Source organism: Nomascus leucogenys, chromosome 12 (assembly GCF_006542625.1).
Source record: "Nomascus leucogenys isolate Asia chromosome 12, Asia_NLE_v1, whole genome shotgun sequence".
Classification (NCBI taxonomy): domain Eukaryota; kingdom Metazoa; phylum Chordata; class Mammalia; order Primates; family Hylobatidae; genus Nomascus; species Nomascus leucogenys.
In genome coordinates this window covers 46,410,768-46,432,028 of record NC_044392.1, presented here as the reverse complement: position 1 = coordinate 46,432,028, position 21,261 = coordinate 46,410,768, and the positions used below count along the sequence as shown (strand labels likewise).

At 50.1% G+C, this 21,261-nt stretch overlaps 1 protein-coding gene across 1 annotated transcript in view; it reads right to left on the bottom strand.

Moving 5' to 3' along the window:
• Positions 1-21,261, bottom strand: part of KCNN3 (potassium calcium-activated channel subfamily N member 3) — a 162,261-nt gene that overhangs the window by 99,026 nt on the left and 41,974 nt on the right. The window contains exon 2 of the mRNA XM_030824400.1: positions 14,449-14,544. Within this exon, the coding sequence (XP_030680260.1) occupies positions 14,449-14,544 (96 nt within the window). The remainder of the gene's footprint in view (positions 1-14,448; positions 14,545-21,261) is intronic.

The following is a 21,261-nucleotide window of genomic DNA, read 5'->3' as shown; positions in this document are numbered from 1 at the left end:
AGGCTGCTGGAGAAAAGTGTATTTTTAGGCATAGGCTTGATTTGTGAACAATAAGGGAAGAGCAAAATTGTAAAATCCTAAGGTTCTGGTGAAGTCTGATCAGTGTCGCTCCTGCTAAACATCCAAAAAGATCTGACAGAGCAAGACGAACTCCGGCTGCCCGCGAGCCCTGGCTCCTGATGGGGTGGTGTTCAGTCAGTGAGATCAGAACCTCAGCATTTTGGGGTGGGAGGGGTGTTTTTCCATTCCTCTGACTCTTAAACAAGAGTGTACCAGGTGGCTCTCATCTTTAATCCTAACAATCTCCTAAGGAGGGAGATTCATCCACCATTCCTCTAGCCCAACCCTGTACTCTAAGGTCAGAGCAGGTCCCAGTGATTGAGGGGGGTTCAACCTGTACCACAATCTACACCCATCTCCCACCCCCATTCTTGCCTCTCAGTCTTTGATACAGACTATTGACATTTTCTCCATCTTACATAAAATGCTTTGCAAGTGCAACTTGAAGACAAATTCCCTGGCTTCCCTCTCCCACCATCAGATCGCCATCCCCCAACCCCTTCTCATAGACAGAATGGGGCTACTACCATTTTAGACCTGAGTGCCTCATCTCTCCAGCTGCTGCTCACCAGGATCTGGCTCCAGCCCCTCTTTCTATTCTCACCTTTCAACATTCCCTTTATGATCAGCTGCATGCCTCCCATTCCCCAGAGCCCTGAGCTTCTGCACTCTTCACAGCTGCTGGAGCTGGTCCCTTCCCCTAGAGGACCCTCGACCCACTTGCACCTGCTAGAACTGTGCCCAGCCCCCACGACCATCTCAGATGCCCTGCACGGCAGCATCCTCATTCCCATCTAGGTGGAACTGCACCCCGTGCCCTCCACACCCTTGTCCTCAGCACCAGCAGTCAAGGCGTGTGAGTGTCTGCGTGCTTATCTCTCCATTAGATCACAAGCCTGTTTAGGGCAGGGACCTTGCTGTCCCCACGGTGGCTGGCTCAGAACAGCCCTTCAATAGCTCTGTGCTAAATGAATTAATCACCTTTTGTCCAGTCCTCAGGGGAGAGAAGAGTTGCTATTTCTAACAGCAGCAGGAAGACAAATATCGCCCTGCCCACTCCCCCGCCTCCCATTCCACACATACACACCCACTGGTGGCAATTTCTCTTTGCTTTCAAATCGATATGGTTTCTAGCACATTCTAGCAAGAAGCACCACAAAGAGCTGAGAGGGACCTTGGAGAGCCCTTAGCTTCCTCCCCAGATGCACAAGTGAGGGATCTGAGGGCAGTGAGGGGCAGGGTCTGCTGGCGATCACACAGCAGGCAGGTGTCGGGGACATACCTGACTCCCTGCCCGGTGCTCCCGCAGAGCCGCCGCGTGGCTCTGAGTTCAGAGGTGGTGGCTGCTCTGTGCCCGGTAGATGGCTTCACCGTGTCTGGTTACTGATCTCTGGTTTGTGGCTGTGCCTGATGTAGTCACAGGTCAGCGGTCATAGCCAGGCCTAGCTGCTGTGGCTGAGCAGTGTCTCTGAGAACGTCCAGCCATGGTGGCCATGCCTCAGCACTCTCCTGTGACACAACGTGATCTCACCGAGTGACCAGGCGTACGGCTTCACCCTTCCATTTCACAGACTCAACACTCAGCCCCAGCAGCCAAGCCCCAGCACCAGCAGCCACGCTTTCATTTCACAGACCATGAGTAACACAAGACCGGGTCCAGTCTGTAGTTCACAGCTCTGTCCCATACCAGGCACCATGCCCCTCACAGAGCATGGCTCAATAAACACGTGTTCTATGAATGCAGAGCAGGCTTATTTGGGGGCTGGGATGGGAGGGCACATAAAACTACAACCTCACAGGAGGCCACAAAACTTTTAAGATGAAAAAGATTTGCAAATCCTTGAATTTTCTTCTTTACTTCTCCTGTCTTTAGTCCAACCAAAGAAAGTTTACCTCCCAGATTTGACTTCTGGTTCGACATTTGTATCAATGGTTTAGATGAAACTATTATACTCAGGCTCATCAAATGTGGGAGGGCAGGAAGCTGGGAGGCCCCCAAATACGTGTTGCTGAGTGAGATGCTGAAAGGCCTGGACAGACTAGAACGAAGGGCCGAAACAGCTGCAGGAAAACATAACAGAAGAAAACGAAAGGTACAGTTCTCACTTAAAAAGCCAACAGTATTAGCAAGGATGGGAGATTGAGGGGGCAGAGGGTGGGGAGCTGCTTAGCAGTTCATGAGAAGACAGAGGGGTTTTAGTAAATATTCAATTCAATATAAACTAACAGGCTACCATGAAAGCGTAAAGTCACTGGCTGTCTTTGGCTGCAGTAACAAAGTGAGAAAGCAGGTCAGTGCCCTCTGTACTGACCTGATCACAGTGGTGCGTAAGGGTCAGTGTGTCACCAGATCCCTGGGCTGCTATGGACAAAGCAGATCCTGTTCAGAGTAGCAAGATCAGGGTGGAAACAGGATTATTGACATGATTACACCAGGGAAGTGGGGGCATTTAATCTAGGGAAGTCCTGGGTACAGCTTAGGGGAGCTTGGGTGGAAGGCTGCTGGCACTTTACCATAGGAATGGGCAGAAGGAGGGGAAAATATGGGCAGGGAAACAGGAGGGCTGCTGAAGCCTGACCCACCCAGGCCACTGGCAGCCCAAGGCACAGTGTCTAAGGGAAAGACCAGACTCAGCCCAGACAGATAATGGCTTGGGGGTAGAGGCAGTTCTGATCCTGAGGGCCTGGGGACTGTCAGGGACACTGTGGCTCCAGGCAAGCAGAAGTAGAAGCCAGCCCCTCCGAAGGCAGGGAGGCAAGAAAGAACAAGACGCAGTATGGGGCTCAGCCAGGCTTCAAGGAAGACCTTAGCCTAGTTGGGATCAGAAGGGAAGGCAGAGAAACTGAAGCAGGTCCCAGTTCTGATGGCTGGGCAGGTTACCCTGAGATGGCTGCCCTCCTACCTCCCCAAGGGTGCTGGGCCTCATCCTTGAGGCAAGCCTTGGACCCAAGGAGAGGACAATAGGGAAACCAGGAGAAGGAAGGGATTTTAATAGGCAGAGGATCCACCACAAGGCACAGCCAAGGTGGGGGTGTGGCTAGGATGAGGGCCTCCAGAGCTGCTGCAAGGTTGGACCAACACTGGGTTGCTCTTCAGCCCTAGGCTTCCTAATATTCACCCTTGATGGAGGGAAGTCCCCATGACTCAGCCCACCTTCTAGGCTGCTTCTAGCCATTGTAGGAACCAGGGGTAGAAGAGGTAATTTGAGGATGGGCCTCTCTCCCCCAGGCAGGGCAACCTGTCTAGCTTTGGAGATGGTCAACTCAAACAATTGACCTCAAAACCCTCTGCCCTCACCAGCCGCATGACTGCGGACACATCTCTTACCTTCTCTGCTTCAGTTGCCTTATCTATAAAGGGAGTATGATAACAGAGCCTAACTACAGGACTGTCACCAGGAATCACTGAGATGATAAAGTAAAGGCACAGTCCCCAGCACATGAGAGATCAAGAGATGGAGGCGCCACTATTACCACCTGTGGGATTACCAACCCCTTCTCCAATCTAAACTTGGAATCAGAACCCCAGCCCATGACGTTAGGGCAATGGGACAGGATAAAGGTAAGTTTAGGGGCTGACAAAATGGGAGATGCTTGTGGAGATGATGTGCAAAGAGAGCTCACCACAAGCCTTGGTGGGGGCACATAAGGCCACATAGAAAATGACAAAGTCAGTTCTGGAGATGGATGGTGGTGACAATTACACAATAATAAGGATGTCCTTAACGTCACTGAACCGTATACTTAAAAATGGTTAAAATGCTAAATTATAGGTTATGTATATTTTACCACAAGTTTTAAAAAGTGTTTTAAATGAACAAGTCTCAACTTGGACCCAGGTCTACGGACCACAGGCTCAGTGTCTCTCCCACCATCATGCTAACAGGACAGGTTTATATGGGAGATGCCTTTGGAGGAAAAAAAACTGCTCAATTGAATTGCATCGAATTCTTTAATTCAAAGGTAAATCAGGGGCAGTTTATCTCTTTTCCTTGTCCAATTGTTGGGTTTTGGAGAATTTGAGCAGTGGTGATTTTGCCATTTTTTCTCTTAAAAACAAGAAAATGTCATTTTACTAGATTCGTACTCAACAGGAAACTAGAATTGTCAGAATTTTCTTGATAGCACAATGCAACAACACTTGTATAGAAGCCTCCAAACACTAAAGATTCGACAGTGCCTTCCAACTTTACAAATCCTCGGAGAGTCAATGATCCTTACCCCAGGAGTCACTGAGTCCTACTATGTACAGTGCTCTTTGTTAGGCACGGCCGGGGTGGCTGCAGGGATGATTGGGAAGATGCTGGCCTCCCTGAGCTCAACTGAGTGCCATGTTTCTTAACAGGAGTGTGCACTGGACCCCCTGCGGTGCTGTCAAAACACACTTTCCCAGGCAGTGGGGTTCACCTGCCTGTGCAGGACCCAGACATGACACAGGGGATCTGAGGCACACCCCTGATTGAGAACTGCTGCCACAGGGGAAATGATCATCATTGAAAAATGGTAACAACAAAACCAAATAGAACGGATTAACTTTGAAAAAGCCATGGATGACACACCTTGGCACTCTCAGAGAAACAGAATATTCTTTTTTTTCTTTTTTTTTATACTTTAAGTTCTAGGGTACATGTGCACAACGTGCAGGTTTGTTACATATGTATACACGTGCCATGTTGATGTGCTGCACCCATTAACTCGTCATTTACATTAGGTATATCTCCTAACGCTATCCCTCCCCGGTCCCCCTGCCCCACAACAGGCCCCAGTGTGTGATGTTCCCCTTCCTGTGTCCATGTGTTCTCATTGTTCAATCCCACCTGTGAGTGAGAACATGCGGTGTTTGGTTTTTTGTCCTTGCGATAGTTTGCTGAGAATGATGGAGAAACAGAATATTCTATTAAGCTGAGCACTTGTTCCCCATGACTTTGGAGAAGTGGGAGTCTGCATTCATGGAAGGAGGCTGGAATAGAGTGCTAAGGCAGGGGACTCGGCCACTTACTCTATTATCCTGAAAACTTTAAGCTGTCTGACCAGCTCCTGTGTGTAAGAGACTCAAGAGGAGTCACCTTTAAACTTTAAGATGTTGGAGCCCAACAGCTGTCTTTATTATTGTATTCTATGTCAAGTTTGAGGCTGTGTTTAGGGGACAGCCAGCTCTGTGACCGGGCAGAGGCAAGGCTATTAAGAGAAGGGACAGAAGTCGTTTGGACAGACTCACAAAGGGCCTCCTGAACACAAACCAGGTCAGTCATTGTTACCAAAAACTGCTCACAGCCACTCTCCCGACATTTTCCTCTCCTTGTCATGCAGTGTCCCTCAGACATGGAATTCTGGCTACAATCAGAGTTCTCAGAGATCATCTGGCCTAATCTGCCCACTTTACAGACAACACAACTGAGGTTGAGCTAGAACAAGTAGCTTGTCCAAGCTCACAAGTGATCAGCATCCCAGACAAACTGGCCCTGGCTTCTCGTCCCATGTAGAATGGGCAGAGGGTTGCTGGGGTGGGAGCCCCTTGGGCGGGGCAGGTGTTAGGCTGTTTTTTTTTTTTTTTTTTTGAACATTTTCATTCTCTCAGCTGCCCATGCTGGGACTGTGATTTTTTGTATCCTGAATTACACTGGAAGCTTCCTGAGAAGCGTGTCCACGGCCCCCTCACTTCACATGGCCTAGGGCGAGGACAAGTGTGTGGTTTCCAAGGTAACACATAGCTGGGTAGATTCAGCCTCCTGGGCCGCCTCCTCTTCCCGGGAGCCTTCATCTTAAGCCCACAGGGGAGGAGGCGTGGGAGGCCAGGCGACGTACCGCCTTCCCATTCACAAACACGGACTCTTCCCCAAACCAGTCTCCCCTCTGTCCTCCTGCCAGGGTTCAAGGGCAGATGACTACCCTCTCCCCCCACCGCCCCCCGTCCTGAACTCCTGGAGCTAAGGAAGCTCCTGGAGGACTTGGCAAGAGGCGTTTGCCTGGAAGTCAACAGAACCCCGGCTGACGGGAAGGTCAAGCCTCAACATGCCCAGAGCAGGGCTTTTCACACCTGTTAACGGACACAGCACCTCCCAGTGAGAGCATAATCCAGGATGACATTCCCCAGAGACAAAACAGAAAGTCAATACAGGCAGCCGCGAAACAAGCCTTGCTGCCACTGCGAGCACACCCACCCCATCAGAGACGCCAGCCAGGGCCAGGGAGAGCAGCAGGGGGCCCTCACACTTAAGGGACGGGGAGCAGGGGCAGGAAAGCCCCCTCTGAGGCAGAAAGGGTTAAGCCCAAGTGTTTAAATGTTTAGCAAATAAAACCAAAATGTCACACAGAGACTGCCAGGGCTGGTGTAGTAACCATGGCAATCCATGGCCAGCGGCCGATCCAAGTGAAAAGGTGCCGGGATCGAGGTGGGCCTCCCAGAGAGTGGCAGGGAGGGCCACGGTGGGCACGGCCAGCTCACTGGGCAACCCGCTGAGACCCGCAGCCCCTTAGGATGCAGAAAGCACGGGCCAGATGCCAGGGCTGTGGGCTTCAGGTCAGGCTCTCAGCCTGTTAGAGGCTCCGCTTTCTCCTTAGAATAAGGAGAGAGTAAATCTGCCATGCCTACCCCAGCTTTGTCATTCATTCATTCATTTGTTCAGCCTACACTCATTGAACAGCACCTACTATGTGCTAGGCACTCTCATGCCTTTGGGGGGTCCAACAGTGAATCCAATACAGTCCCCACTGCCATGGAGCCCACAGTCGGAGAAGGGAGTTGCGGGCAAGAAATAGTATTCACAACCAACATAAGAAACGCAGGGACAAGTAAGAGCCGGTGCTAGGTCCATTCCTAGAAGGGGCACCTTGGGGTCAGGGAAGGAGGATGATGGCGAGTGAGTTCCTGGAGGAGGAAATATCTATGCTGAAACCTAAAAGGCAAAAAGGTGAAGGCGGCCAGGCCCAAGGCCTCATAGATGTGAAAACCCTCTAAAAAATACAAAGCGCTAGACAAGATGTGGCCACACCATCGTCTCTGAGGCGCTTGCTAATGTATCAGCCTCTGAGCTTTCTGTCTTCAAAGTGTAGTCTGACAAGGATTTATTCCATGGTGTTCTGGCTTCTCGGGCCCGGTTGGTGGCGTAGCTCCTCTCTCTATTTCTTCCTTTCTTTCTAGCCCCACTGTGCACAGCGGGGCCAGGTAGAAGGCCGAGGCCCAAAGAGCAGCGCTCAGTGAATCCCCATCTCCGGTCGCTGTTCCCTGGAACACATTCCCCATTTTCAATTTCCCTTGTGTGCTGTGATCAACCAGGGGCACACTCATGACAGTGGGACAGGAGAGGGATGTAAATCTGGCAGAGGAGGCCTCCATCCGGAATTTCCCTGTGGAGGTCTCCTCCCCTTCAGTACGAGTGGCCCGAGCTCCCTCCTTCCATCTGCTCATCACATCTGAGTTAAGGGGTTGACATGCTCAGACCTAGCCAGGCTGAGAAGTCTGTCTGGGGGTCTCAAGATCTCAGAGGTTCAATGAAGGTATTTCTAATTCATCAACCAATCAGCCAGAGACACCCTTAGGAAACTTCTACCAGGTGTCTGAAGAAGGATAGGGACTCTAGCCCCCACCTGGGGGGTTTGGGCAGCCTCCACCTCCCTTCGGAGGACAGGCACAGCTTCCTTCTCTTTTTTTCCTCTCCTGAAATGCTCTGGGCCAGCTTTGTCCTGAGCATACAAGGTCTCTGCTCCTGGCAAATACAGGGCACAGCATCATCTCCCCGTGAAACCTGCCTAGCCTCTAGGAGAAATGCATCCCTCCCTCCTCCGTGGCCACTTGGTGTTTCACAGACCCTCATATTATGGCACTTATGACCCTGGGTCAGAGTGGATAAAGGTCTAGGACAAACCAATTTCCAAAGGCAGGAATTGGGTCTGCTTTATTTCTGGATTCTCAATGCCTAGCGCAAAGTAGTCCTACAATAAATGTTTGTTGAATAAATAAATGAATACACCACTTTTATAGGCTGTACTAAGGTTGGAAAATTTAGAGAGGTCAGTACATGCTCTGCTATTATACCTTGTCTCTCAGTGCCAGGACACCTTACAGGTTACATTCAGGATGTGACTTGAGCCTGCTTTCTTTTACAGGGAGAAGGGAGGGTGAGGGCACAGAGCAAGACGCAGTGTGAGTTGTCCTGTCTGTTCTTTCAGGGGAAGACACCACTAACTCATTTAGCGGTGGGACCCCAAAGTACCTGGACCAGCAACACCTCCTGCATTACAGACACCCATGTCCCTGTGACAGCACATTACACGCACCCAGGAGGACACTCCCATCCACATAGCAATCATGCCACAGGGAGTGAGGCTTCCTATAATTTATGTCCTGTAATTTCAAGTAATTTCCCTGTCAGCTCAGAACTCTATTGGTATTTAATGAAAATATCCACTTTTATATACCTAATAAATTAAAAGCCTCCCTTTTTTTTTGGTCCCTTGTATTTCAAATTCATGAGGTTGAAGGCCCATAGTTTGTTACTACCGTTATGTTTCTGTTGAGTTTGAAGAAGACTGGAAACATCTGAGACCAACGCTAGATCTTGAGGGGATTCATGTCCCCAGGCAAGAGTGGATCTCCACCCCATTGATCTGACTGATGCCTTTTACTTTGAATATGGCCAAGAACCACAAATTGAAATTAATGATCTCTGCAGCTCCCATTCCGGGACTGGATTATAGGAACCCTGCCACTGCTCTATATCCCATCCTGGGTCACAGAAGTCTCTTCAATTTAATTCAACAAACATTCACTGACTGCCTGCTATGTGCCCAGCTCTGGCCTGGATGTAGGGACCTCACCTCCCATCCCTGCAACTTTATTAAGGATGCCAGGCTCTGCTCCATGCCTCTGGATGTGAATGTGTCTGCAACCCACCCTATTCCATGTCTGGGGCTCTGAGCCAGGCACTTCCTCCCAGGAGCACTGGATCCCTCCTATCCTCCCTTCCTCACTCCTGCCCCAGCTCTGGGCATCAACACCCCTCGCCTGGCCCATGATGATGTGCTTCCCACTGTCCTTCTGCCTCTGAAATTGGCCTTTCCTATATTTGCATGCTGCAGATGAAGAGTGCTGTCTAAAATGTAAATCTGATCATCTCTGTCCCCAGCTTGAAACCTTCTCATAGTTTCTGCTGCTGCCTACAGGACGTTCCAAAACCCTTCAGCAAGGCAAACAAGTCCCTACAGGTCCTTCCCACCCTCCATAGTGAACTCGCCCCCCTACCCAGGACCCTGTCCTTGAGACATTCCTAGTGTGCTCTGCAGTTCCCCATCTCAGAGCCTTTGTTTACTCTGAGACCTCTGTCTGGGGTATCCTTTCCACTCTGTCAGCCAGACAAACACATTCTTACTTAAGCTAAGGAGTTCTGCATATATTATCTAATTTAATCTGTACAATAACCTTTTCTGGTAGGTACTGGTTCCGGGTGGGTAGGCATATGCAAACCTACCCCTAAAGGCTGAGGAAGCTGAGAGGCTGAAGAAAGGGGCTGATATATCCAGTTTCTCAGAAAGAAACATTTAATGGGGACTTATGAACAAAAGCCACAGTCTCTGGCGGCAGTAAGACAAGATGGTGGATCCTGCATCACGACCCCCTAGCCCCAGGGATTAGATACCAGAGGGAAGGTGTATATGTGCTTCAGAAGCAATTTGTCTAAGGGCAGGACTTACAGTAAACAGTAGATAAAGGAGAAATCTTAGAGGCTTTCCCGAAACTGGGTTAATCCGAAGTCAATATGGAGGATCAGCATCCAAGATGGAGTTGCTGTGGCCTCCACAGTATGGTTATTAGTCCTATTTTACAGAAAGGAAATAGACTAAGAAGGATTAAGTAACTTGCTAAAGGCCACCTACACACTAAAATGTGACAAACAGCATGATTCGCACCAAGCTGGGCTGCTCTGAAGTCTACGTTCTCAGTAGAGAACATTCCTCAAGCCTGGATCATAACTGAGTTTTAGGATTCTGCCTGCTAGCCTGCCTTCCAGGATGGCACCAGGGCCATTCATTAGAGCCATAGATTCACTCAAGGCTGGCGACCCCCGGGAGAAGCAATGGTGAATTCTGAATTTCTCGTCTAGAGAACTGGGCTTCTGTCCCGGGCTCTGCACCTAGAAGAACATTATTAAATAGATGCTGAACCAATGACTGCACTTAGTGGGTCATCAAGGACAAGGCAGGAGAGGATACTGGGGAGCAAGAGGAGTTCAGTGTTTTGTGTGTGGAGCCAGGGGCTGCCGGTGGCATCTAAAACGTGAGCCTGCAACCTGGGGAGGGGGTTAGCATGGTCTGAGAGCTGTTGGTGAGAGCTAAACCACAGAAGTAAACGGACTCTCCAAGGGAGAGCATGGTTTTCAGTCAGTGTTTTGGTAAATAAACAAAATGCATTGCTTCTTGTGGTTTCATTTCTCTCCCGGACACACTGGCCTGAGGAAAAGAGGTGCCTGAGTCTTTGAAAGGTCTGTGCTCCAAAACGCCAACAGAGAGGGAGACTGAGGAGAAATGGGGTGGGGTGCCATCTTCCAACAATGGAGGCTGCCACGCGGGAAACCAACCCCTTCTTTTCCCTGCTCCAGAAGCAGAACCAGGCCAGGGGGCAAGTTCCAGGAAGCTGCCTCTTCTCGGCAGAAGAGCGGGCTTTCTAAAGACATTGGTAGGGCAGCCTCTCCCAGGGTGGCCAGCAGCTCCGTCACAGCAGCACACACAGAGGCCCTGGGGTTCCTGCACTAGATGGGCACTACAGTTTAAACGTGTCCCCTCCAAAATTCAGATGTTGCCAATGTGGTAGTGCTAAGAGATGGGGCCTTTCACGGATGTTGAGGCCATGAGGGCTCCTCCCTTGTGAAAGGGATTAAGGCCCGTATCAAAGAGGCCCCATGCAGTGTTCAGTCCCTCAGCCTCCTGCCTTCCCCGCCTGAGGATGCAGCAATGCAGTGCCATCTTGGAAGCAGAAAGCAGCCCTCACCAGACAACTGAAGCTGCTGGCACCCTAATCTCGGACTTCCCAATCTCCAGAACTGTGAGAAATACATTTATGTTCCTTATAAATTACCCAGCTTGGATGAGAGTTACCCAACAGTGTTTCAGAATTCTTCTTCCTGAAAAACTCAAGCCATCTAAATGAACAAGTAAGAATACTGCTCTAAAAGGTACTCTCCCAGCCTCGCATGTGTGCTGGGCAGGGCCTGGGGCCTGGGTGTGAGCTTCTGGGGCAAGGCTGGGGAAGACGGGGACATGATCGTCTGGTCCCTGCTAAAATTTAGCCAGGTGATCAGGAACCACTGTGGATGAGGAAAGCTGTGAGCAGATTCCTAGCAAAGGTCCTGACATCACCCAAAGGGGAGATGCGGCAGCCACCCCCTGCCCTGCCTGCTTCACAACAGATGAGCAGCAGCTGGCCTTTCCCTGTGGAAGGGTACTTGCTAAGCACTCGCCTCTGCATAACTTCATCAGTCACACTTGGGATAACTCCTTCCTCCACTCGCAGGAAACAAGTTCCCCAGCTGGCTGAGCAGCCAGACCTAAATCAGAGAATTACAAGATTGGGGGGCTAAGTAACAGATAAGGAAACTGAGGCCCGAGACCAAAAAGCTAAGTCAAGGTATGACCGGCTTTGGAAAATAGTTACCTTGAACTCAGCATGCTTTCCATTCAAAGAACGTGCTACAAATGTGCTATACTCTGCCGAGAAGAGTATATTGTCAGACACTATAAGTCTCTGGAAATGCAAAGATTAATGCAAAGATAACTGTCCCTGAGGTAGAGAAGAAAGACACCCAACAGAAAACTACAATATGGCCCAGTGAGGTATATACAAGGGCGCTCTGTGGGAACCTCCCTCCCACTGACTCTCTGGGCCTAGACTGTTCCCGTTTCCCTCTGGCAAGAGAAGGTCCAGCTGGGCACAGAAAGAACTTTACTGGAAAGGTAAGAGGCACAGAGGAAGCCGGTTTTGGTGACTTTCCTCAAGTGACAGAGGCTGCAGGGAGGCTAAGGGGCTGGGTGGTGGGAGCTCAGGGTATAGGCAGGGCTGGGCCAGAGCAGGAGGAAGCCCAGCCACCTGCCAGTACCAGGCAGTCATGATAGTGACCACCTGGTAGACCCAGCTGGTAAGCGCAAGGCCCAGCTAGAAGCAGTGGGACAAAGGTCACAGGAAAGGGACCAAAGTTTCCATTCTGTGAAAGCCCACTCTTTACACTGTTCCCAACCCCTGCAAGAGTTCAGCAAAGTGGGTGATGGGGTTCCCATACTTCAGATGGGGAAACTGAGCCCCACAGTCAGGATTCAACACAACTGATTTCACTTTGTTTCTCCAAATTGTGTCAGGCCAAAATGAATGACCCCCAATAGCATCATCTACTGCCCATGATTAGGGCTGAAACAGAGATTGGCCATGAGCTGGACATGGGACAATGGGTACCCAGCCAGGTTCTGGGCTGTCAGCAACATGACCCTGCCACCAGGCCGGAACTGAGTCAAGCTGCAGCTGGACCAGAACAGGCTGAGAGCTAGGGCTGCAGGCCCTGGACTGGGAACAAGGACCTCAGGAGCATCAGAGGGAGGGACACCTGGCTCTACCCACCCCAATGCCTGGAGCAGAAAGAGGAAGTAATCAGGCTTAGCACCACCATAGTGTGGAGTTGAGGCTCAGAACAGCTCCTCTTCTATCCCTTCCTCAAGCCTGGGTCATAACTGAGTTTTATGATTCTGCCTTTCTTCTTTGGTGTGTGTGACACCTCCCCACACAGGTCAGGGTGACACATAGTAATACAGTCTCCCTACAAATGAGAACATGGACACTGAAGGACTGCCTGGGTCCCACGGCTGGCTTTGGGTGGGGTGGAACCAGGGCCGGAGCCCAGACTGTCAACTTCTGTCCTGTCTCGGTTCCGTGGCCCTAGTCCTCCCTGCCTGTACTCCTGGCTCCTTTCTGGGGCTGACTGGACAATGGTCTGAGTTAAAGTCCACCACTCTGTCCAATTCAGACTCCATGAAGGAAGCTGCCTGGTGGCATCTTGCACAGGCACAGCCCCTGTCCAAGCACCTGCAACCCTTTAGAGGCTAAAGAGTCCCAGCATCCAAGTCAGTATTCTCTAGTCATCGACAGAATGCAGCCCTGCCAAGGTGGCCTGGAGCCAAGGCTTCCATGTCCCAGCCAGCCACAGTGGCCCCTGACCTTCGGACAAAAAGCCAAGGCTCTCTAGGAGGAGGAGGCACTCCCACCTGCATCTGCACAGCTGGTCCACCCTGAAAATGCCGAGTAACAAAACGAACTGGATTTGAACGGTGTTGTTAAATAGCGCTTCACAAAGCACTCTCCCATGCCCTCCTCATCCCATCCTCACAACAGCTCAGCAGAGCTGGAATAAAGGCCCCATGTTCTAGATGAGAAGATCGAGACCCAGGAAGGTCACAGGGCTGGCCAAAGACACACCGAGAAAAAAGGTCATGGCCGAGACTTGACCCCAGTTTTTCTGACTCTGAGCTCTGGTCTTCGTCAGTCTCTCGCCTGCTGCCCAGATGTGAATCTATCTGTGCTCCTCCAGCCAAAGGACCAGGATGGTTTCCAGATTCACATGCACATGAGGAAAAACATCTGGATAGTTTAGAACTGCTCAGGTCCACAGCAGTGCAGGTCAGCCTGAAGGGCCGGGGGCTGGGGGAAGCTCACTGTCACTAAAGATGCCTCAGATCTGTTCCCTCCTGTCTGACCCTCCTGGCCCAGGTTGAACCATCCTCCCTATGTCAGCCAAACTGGAAGTGCACCCTGCAGGCCCAGCCAATGTTCCTCTGGGTACCAAGTCACTCCTGGGCAGCAAGAAACAGAGGCCTTCTCGGCCACAGCAGACCCTTACTCTGTCTAGAAAATGACACCCCCAGCCTGGACGCACAAGGGTGAAGCCCACACCATTCACAAAAAGCAGACTCCTTGGTGGAGTTTTGTGCAGCATATGTGGCGGTACACGAGGCAGGTCTGCCTCACTGAAGGGATGAACTCAGCGGCCCGAGTTCAGAAAGGACAAGAGACAGAAAAGGCAGAGCAATGCATGAGGGGCTCTCCCAGTCCGATGGTGCTCAGTGAGGGTCCCGAATACGGCAGCCTCGCTCAGTATGAAGCCCTACGTTTGTCTCTGGGATCCCCACTTTGAAGAGAACTTAACAGTTATTCGCAAGCCACAGGGCAGCCTCGCAGTTTCCTCTCCCATTTGGGTCCAAACCAGAAGAGAAGAGCCACGATCTTGGGCACCGTCTTGTAAAATCACCCAAGTAGCTGCTAAGGGAGTGGGTTTTGGGGGTGGGGATGGGCTCGGCTCAGAGCAAGGCTAAAAGATCAGCTGCTGCATGAAGGGGTGAGGCGGGGGCACCTACCTGGACTTCACGTGTGTGGTAGGCGATGATCAAGCCCAAAAGGATGATGGTGGACAGACTGATAAGGCATTTCAGGGCCAACGAAAACATGGAGTCCTGCAGGAACAATGGAGAGAGAGAATTAGGGAGTGCGGGGAAAGCAGCGTCTCACTTTATTCTGCAGCTGTGTAAAAGAGAAGGGGTGGGGACACAGGAGGGACTGTTACCAGCCCCTCCTAGGAGCAGGTGTAGCACAAAGTCAGCCTGAGCCCCACAAAAGCCTTGGGCTGTGCCTGGGCTGGCTCTGTCTCAGCAGCTGCCCCCTCTGAGCCTCTGTTTTCTCGGGCTAAGTCGTATTTGCATTCCTGGGATGAACCCTACTTGGGCACGATGTATTATGTTTGTTATACACAGCTAGATTCAGTTTGCTGATGTGTTATTTAGAATTTGTGCTTCCATGCTCATAACTCATATGAACATCATTCTTTGTTGTGCCACTATTACATGGTTTGGGCATCAATATTACACCAGCTTGGGCCTCTGTTTTCTCTTAAACCCAAACCAGAGGATTTTGGAAGCAGAATTCTTTCAGGAATGAATTTGAATGTCCCGGCAGCTGCTCTCATCTCCTGGCTTAGGCCAAGGGCAGGGGAGGGAGGCAGGGACGGCAGAGGAGCTACTGGAGAGAGAAGCCGGGGAGCACAGGAGCAGAGAGGGGTCCTGGCAGGAGAAGGACCCTGAGGGTCCCTCCTGCTAGGGATTAGGTGGAGGACGTGAGCCCTGTGGCCTCCACTGCAGCCTTTCAGCCCCAGGGCAGCTTAGAGAACCCGAGAAGTGTGGTTAAGAGCATGACCTCTGGGGCCAGACTGCTGGGTCCCAGCCCTGCGACAGCCACTTAGGGCTACATGACCTTAGAACGCCCACTCCACCTCTCTGCACCAGCATGCCTCCTGTGTCAGATGGAGATAATATTCTGGACTACCTCACGGGGCTGTTGTGAAAATAAGGGAGTTAATGTATGCAAAGTGCCCAGAACAGTGCCTGGCCAAGTAAGTGTTAACTACCCTTATCATTTACTTTGCATCCTCTACAAATCAGGGTGTCTGGATTGGAACTTGGTGCACCTCTGGGCATTTCGAAGCTGGAAGTAGAGATAGCTCCTAGTTCCAAAGGAAGGCGGGAACACAGCCCTGAGCAAAGGCAGCAGATGAGATCCAGGAAGCATTTCCAAGCAGTGACTGTGTGTGTGGTGGCCCTGCACTTGGTCCCGAGTGGTGCACGCCACAAAAGAAACATCCCCTTCCTCAGGGAGTTGGTCATTAGAAGAATGATGCCTGATTTCTGGAAGGCACCTTACAGTTTACAAGGTGGTGTCACATATTTGTTCTCATCCATCCTCACAACAGCCCTCGGCCTTTTACCTTATAGATACTGCAGGCTGAGGCCCAGAGGAGGGTGGGTGGCTTGTGCCAGAATTCAAAGTCAAGGCTTGCAGTACAGAGCACTGCCCACAAGCCCTCAGGCACACTCTCCAATGGGAAACAACTTAGAAACATGGGAAGCATCCATTTAAATAGGCCTAAATGACATCTTAAGACAACAAGGTAAGGTAGAATGTGATCAATTGCCAGAGTGAAACCTACAGTAGAGCTAGGGGAGCTCAAGGGAGGGAGGACACTGTGGATGGGTCAGAGACAGCTTTCAGAGGCAGATGTGAGGAGCAGCTGAGATCTATGGAGTGAGGCAGTATGTCCAATATGGCAACCACAAGAATGAGAGGAGGGCTTGGGACTCGAACCCAGGACTTCCAAGTGCCCAGGTCCATGCTCTCGGCCCCACTCTGTGTGCTGAGATGGAATGAAAGTGCTCTCCCTGATGTCTATTAATCTCCCCCATTCATTTCATTGGTACAGTTCTTGAGGCCCACTGGAGATATAAAGAAAACTAATTAAATAACTAAATCATTCACTCTTTCACAAAAATTTCAACCACTTCTCATTTGCTGACCACTTGCTAGATATCCAACAGTGTGCTAGATTCTATATATACAGTGATACACACCAGAAGCTTCTGATCTGGCTTATTCACTAACTCTGACTTTCCACATTGCGTGGGGTCGTCCAACTATGGGAATAGGTCTCCATTATTTGCTATGCATAAGATGATCTACACATAAGCCAGTCTTCCTTTAGCCTCTTCATGTTCCACAGTTCCATGAAGAGCAGCCTGCAATCATTTACTCAGCACACGTGTATGGGGGCCTAAGGAGGGCTGGTGCTGTTCTGGTCCAACGTGAGCACAGTGCTGGCCCTCAAAACGTTTTGATCTTCACAAGCACTGCCTGATGCCTGAAATGCTACCCAAACACAAGACCCAGATGGGGCTGAAAAGAGCAAATGGTGAATTCAGGAACACTCAGACTGTATTAGGGTAAGACAAACCTCCCTACATGAATCAACTGGGGACAGCTCACAATGTTTTCCAGCCAGAAATGACCATAACTTTCTTTTCAAAGGGGTCTGAAAGCATCTGGGAGAATCATACCTCCCCGGGAAGGATTTAGGATCAGCTGCACATTTCAGCCTCTTATTTATTTCTCTTGGCAGCAATGAATTGACATCAGAATCCAAGTCTATTTCCATCATTTTAAAGGAAGCAGTGAAGGGAAAGGGGCCAGATGCTCTCTCTCTCCTTTGAGCCTCCTCCTTTTGTCCTAAAGCTCAAAACCTTTATATGAACAGGCAACTCCCACCTGCTTCTTGGTTTTGGCCAGTACAACCTCCCTGGCCAGCTCCAGCCCCGTGGGATGACCAAGCTGTGTGCTGGATCAACAGGGACTCTCAATATCTTACATATTTCTTTGCATTCTCCATCGCATGTCCATAAAAAAAAATTAACCAACCGCTTTTAATAGCTGGAAAACGTGTCAAAGAAGTCTGGCTGAACTAGGAATGTTTTCTATTTGGTAAAATGTTGAATTAGCATCTTCTCTTTGCTGCCTGAACATCAATGAAGCTTAAAATTGATATGGTTCCTTGGGGGATGGCAGTGACACAGGGCTGCCATACATCCCAGGATAGGGTACCTGCCACACGCATTGCCCCCACTCACTCCTATCTGAGGACCAATAAGGGGCTCATAGAACAGAGAGAATCCAGTGGTCAACTGGTCAACCCTTCTGCCCCGTGACTCAGAACTTTTCAACACGGAATAACAATCCTTAACACACAGGAATACTTAGGAATTATATCCCATTTGATGAGAGTCACTTTTTTTTTTTTTTTTTTGAGACAGAGTCTCGCTCTGTCTCCCAGACTAGAGTGCAGTGGCACGATCTCAGCTCACTGCAAGCTCCACCTGCCGGGTTCATGCCATTCTCCTGCCTCAGCCTCCCCAGCAGCTGGGACTACAGGTGCCCACCACCATGCCAGGCTAATTTTTTTGTATTTTTAGTAGAGACAGGGTTTCACCGTGTTAGCCAGGATGGTCTCAATCTCCTGACCTCAAGTGATCCACCCGCCTCAGCCTCCGAAAGTGCTGGGGTTACAGGCGTGAGCCACCGCGCCCAGCCGAGAGTCATTTTTTAAAGCCATTTATTCCTAAATGCCGACAAATTTTCAAGTGGTTAAGTAGATTTGAGATCAGGCAGTGATGGAACACTACGCAGCCACTAAAAACACTTCTGCACACGCCTGTAATCCCAGCACTTTGGGAGGCCAAGGTGGGCAGATCACAAGGTCAGGAGATCGAGACCATCCTGGTTAACATGGTGAAACCTCATCTCTACTAAAAATACAAAAAATTAGCTGGGCGTGGTGGTGGGCGCCTGTAGTCCCAGCTACCCGGGAGGCTGAGGCAGGAGAATGGCATGAACTCGGGAGGCGGAGCTTGCAGTGAGCCGAGATCGTGCCACTGCACTCCAGCCTGGGTGACAGAGCGAGACTCCATCTCAAAAAAAAAACACTTCTGCAGAGAATATCTGAAGACATGGAGAACGGTTGATGATAGAATATTAAGTGATAAACTCAGACCCCAAAACGATACGTAGTATATTTCCAATTATTTAATTTTTTTTTTTTTTTTTTTTTTTTTTTTTTTGAGACAGAGTCTCACTCTGTGCCCAGGCTGGAGTGCAGTGGCGCAATCTCGGCTCACTGCAAGCTCCGTCTCCCGGGTTCACGCCATTCTCCTGCCTCAGCCTCTCCGAGTAGCTGGGACTACAGGCGCCCGCCACCACGCCCGGCTAATTTTTTGTATTTTTAGTAGAGACGGGGTTTCACTGTGGTCTCGATCTCCTGACCTCGTGATCCGCCCGCCTCGGCCTCCCAAAGTGCTGGGATTACAAGCATGAGCCATCGCGCCTGGCCCCTCCAATTATTTAATTTTTAAGCTTTTTTAGTGTAGAAAAAGATTGAAAATATGTCAACAGAATTCCTAAGAGCTGCCTCCATCCATGTGGTCCCTGTTCTGCTCCAGGCCACGAGCCAGCCCTTCACAGATCTGTGATTTCTCATTGATGACAATAATCTGTAATAAAGCACATCTATAGGGGCCTACCATGCAAGGATGGCATCGTCAATCCACTCTTACAGAGGAGAAAACTTCAGCTCTCAGAAGTTAGGTAACTTGTCCAAGGGCGTGGCTCACCATGGCAAAGCCAGGATTTGCAAAAGCCAGGTTTTATACCCAGATCCGTCTGCCTCCAGGTTCTATGCCCTGCCTGTGCCCCAGCACCCCACCTGCTCCGGCGGCCACGCCTTGGTGGCCCTCCAATATCTGCAGTGAGGCTTCTTAGAGCTGCTCCAGCCTTTCCTCCCCTGAGGCTGTGCAGAGGGTGATGGAGTGTGTTCCCCAGCTTCTGAGCCAGCCATATAAATTGCCTGCCTTGTAGCTTCCAAAAACAGGCCAGAACTGTAATGATTATAGTAGATCTTCCCAGAGACTTTGAAGTTCTAAATGTATTTTATTGGTTGGAACATCACAAAAAAGAGAAAGCTATGCTTACAGAGTCCTGGAGGGGCACTGAACCAAACTGAAATATTAGCTTAACTGAGATAATGATGCACAGGCTCCTTCCCTAACCAAGCTGTTACCCACAAAGAATATATGTGTATGGTTGTGTGCGTGTGTGTGTTTATACACATATGTGGTCCGTTCATGATTTCTGTCACTGGCTGAAACCCCCAAAGGGAAAAGGTGATAGCATCTGAAGTTCATATTTACTGAATTAAGGTCTGATGTGCCCGTCTGACATCACTGTGTTTTGTGCATTCAATCTGGGAAATAATTGATTTAGAAATCTTTTCTATCTAATAAGGTCAACTTTTCCTTCAATTTCATGGAGAGGCTCCAAAATTGATTGATATTCAACATCGGCTTATGACTGTGGTTTTGTAATGGTTGTCCTAATTAGATACTCTTGCTAATTAATGCTATGCAAATTAAACCAGCCCCTCTTCCGCTAAAGGGAAGACCACATCACTGGTCGCTGTTCTCCACGGAGACCTGAGGCTCTTTTCCCTCTACATCAGCACCAAGCCCTGGCCTTCCTCCTTCCTCAGTCTCACCCTGTCCAGTTCTTGGGATCTTTCATTCTTATCCATCATCCTCAGCTCCTATCTTAGCACAGCCTCCTCCTTCCAGGTGGAGCACCCTATTTTAATTGCAAGCCCAGGCGTGGTGGCTCATGCCTATAAGTCCAACACTCTGGGAGGCCAAGGCAGGTGGATCACTTGAGGTCGGGAGTTCAAGACCAGCCTGGCCATCATGGTGAAACCCCATCTCTACTAAAAATGCAAAAATTAGCTGGGCATGGTGGCGTATGCCTGTAGTCTCAGCTTCTCAGAAGGCTGAGGCAGGAGAATGGCTTGAACCCAGGAGGCAGAAGTTGCAGTGAGCCGAGATCACACCACTGCACTCCAGCCTGGGAGACAGAGCAAGATTCTGTCTCAGTAAAAATAATAATAACAATAATAATAATAATAATTGCAGCCGTTGGCCCTCCCAGCATCCTCAGAGCGGCTTCCCAGCCTGGCCACTGCTAGAAGTCAGCTAACAGAAACCTGTTTCAATCACTAATGAATGAAGTGACAGAATGAAGTCACTCAGACGCTCTCTCTCCCAGGACTGTCCAACCTGAGACCAGGAGAGACAGCCGATGCTGTCAGAGTGGGAAGGGAGACTCTGGGGACTCCAGAGGGCAGCTGGACCTCTGACCAGCCTGAGAAGGGAGAAGGGCCAAGACCCTGATGCTTGCTAGCCAAGACAGCTCTGAAACAGAGGCCCAGGGTGTGGATCCGAGGGCGCAGGGGTCTTAGCCTCCTCCGTAGCGAATGCCTGGCCTGGACAAGTTGCTTCCTTCTCCTAAGCCTCAGCCCCCAGTAAAATGAGAATCCTGGACAGAACCTTCTCCGAAGTTCAGTTAAGCCTGATGACCAAGGCGCCGAGAACACATGCCATGACAAACAGGTCATAAGGACATGTCCAACACTCATTCCTTTTTTTTTTTTTTTCCTTAGGAGTTTTCTTTTCCCAGGCATTTCTGTAGATGATGAAATGTTGGGTGTGAAACGGTCAGCCACAAAACCCACTCACACCATCTTCTCCTCAAACACAACAAGGCAAGCTTCCTATTTTTAGTCATGGGGGCTAACGAAGATGTTCCTTGTCTCTTTCTAAATAACATAGGATTTGAAACAAAAAGGCCGGAGTTCAAGTCATGCCTTTGCTACTAACTAGCTGTGTGACACTGGATCAGTCCTTCACCCTCTCTGGGCCTCTGGCTTCTTCTTTGCAAACCAGAACTACCCTTACTTTTCTCACAGCTGTTAGGGG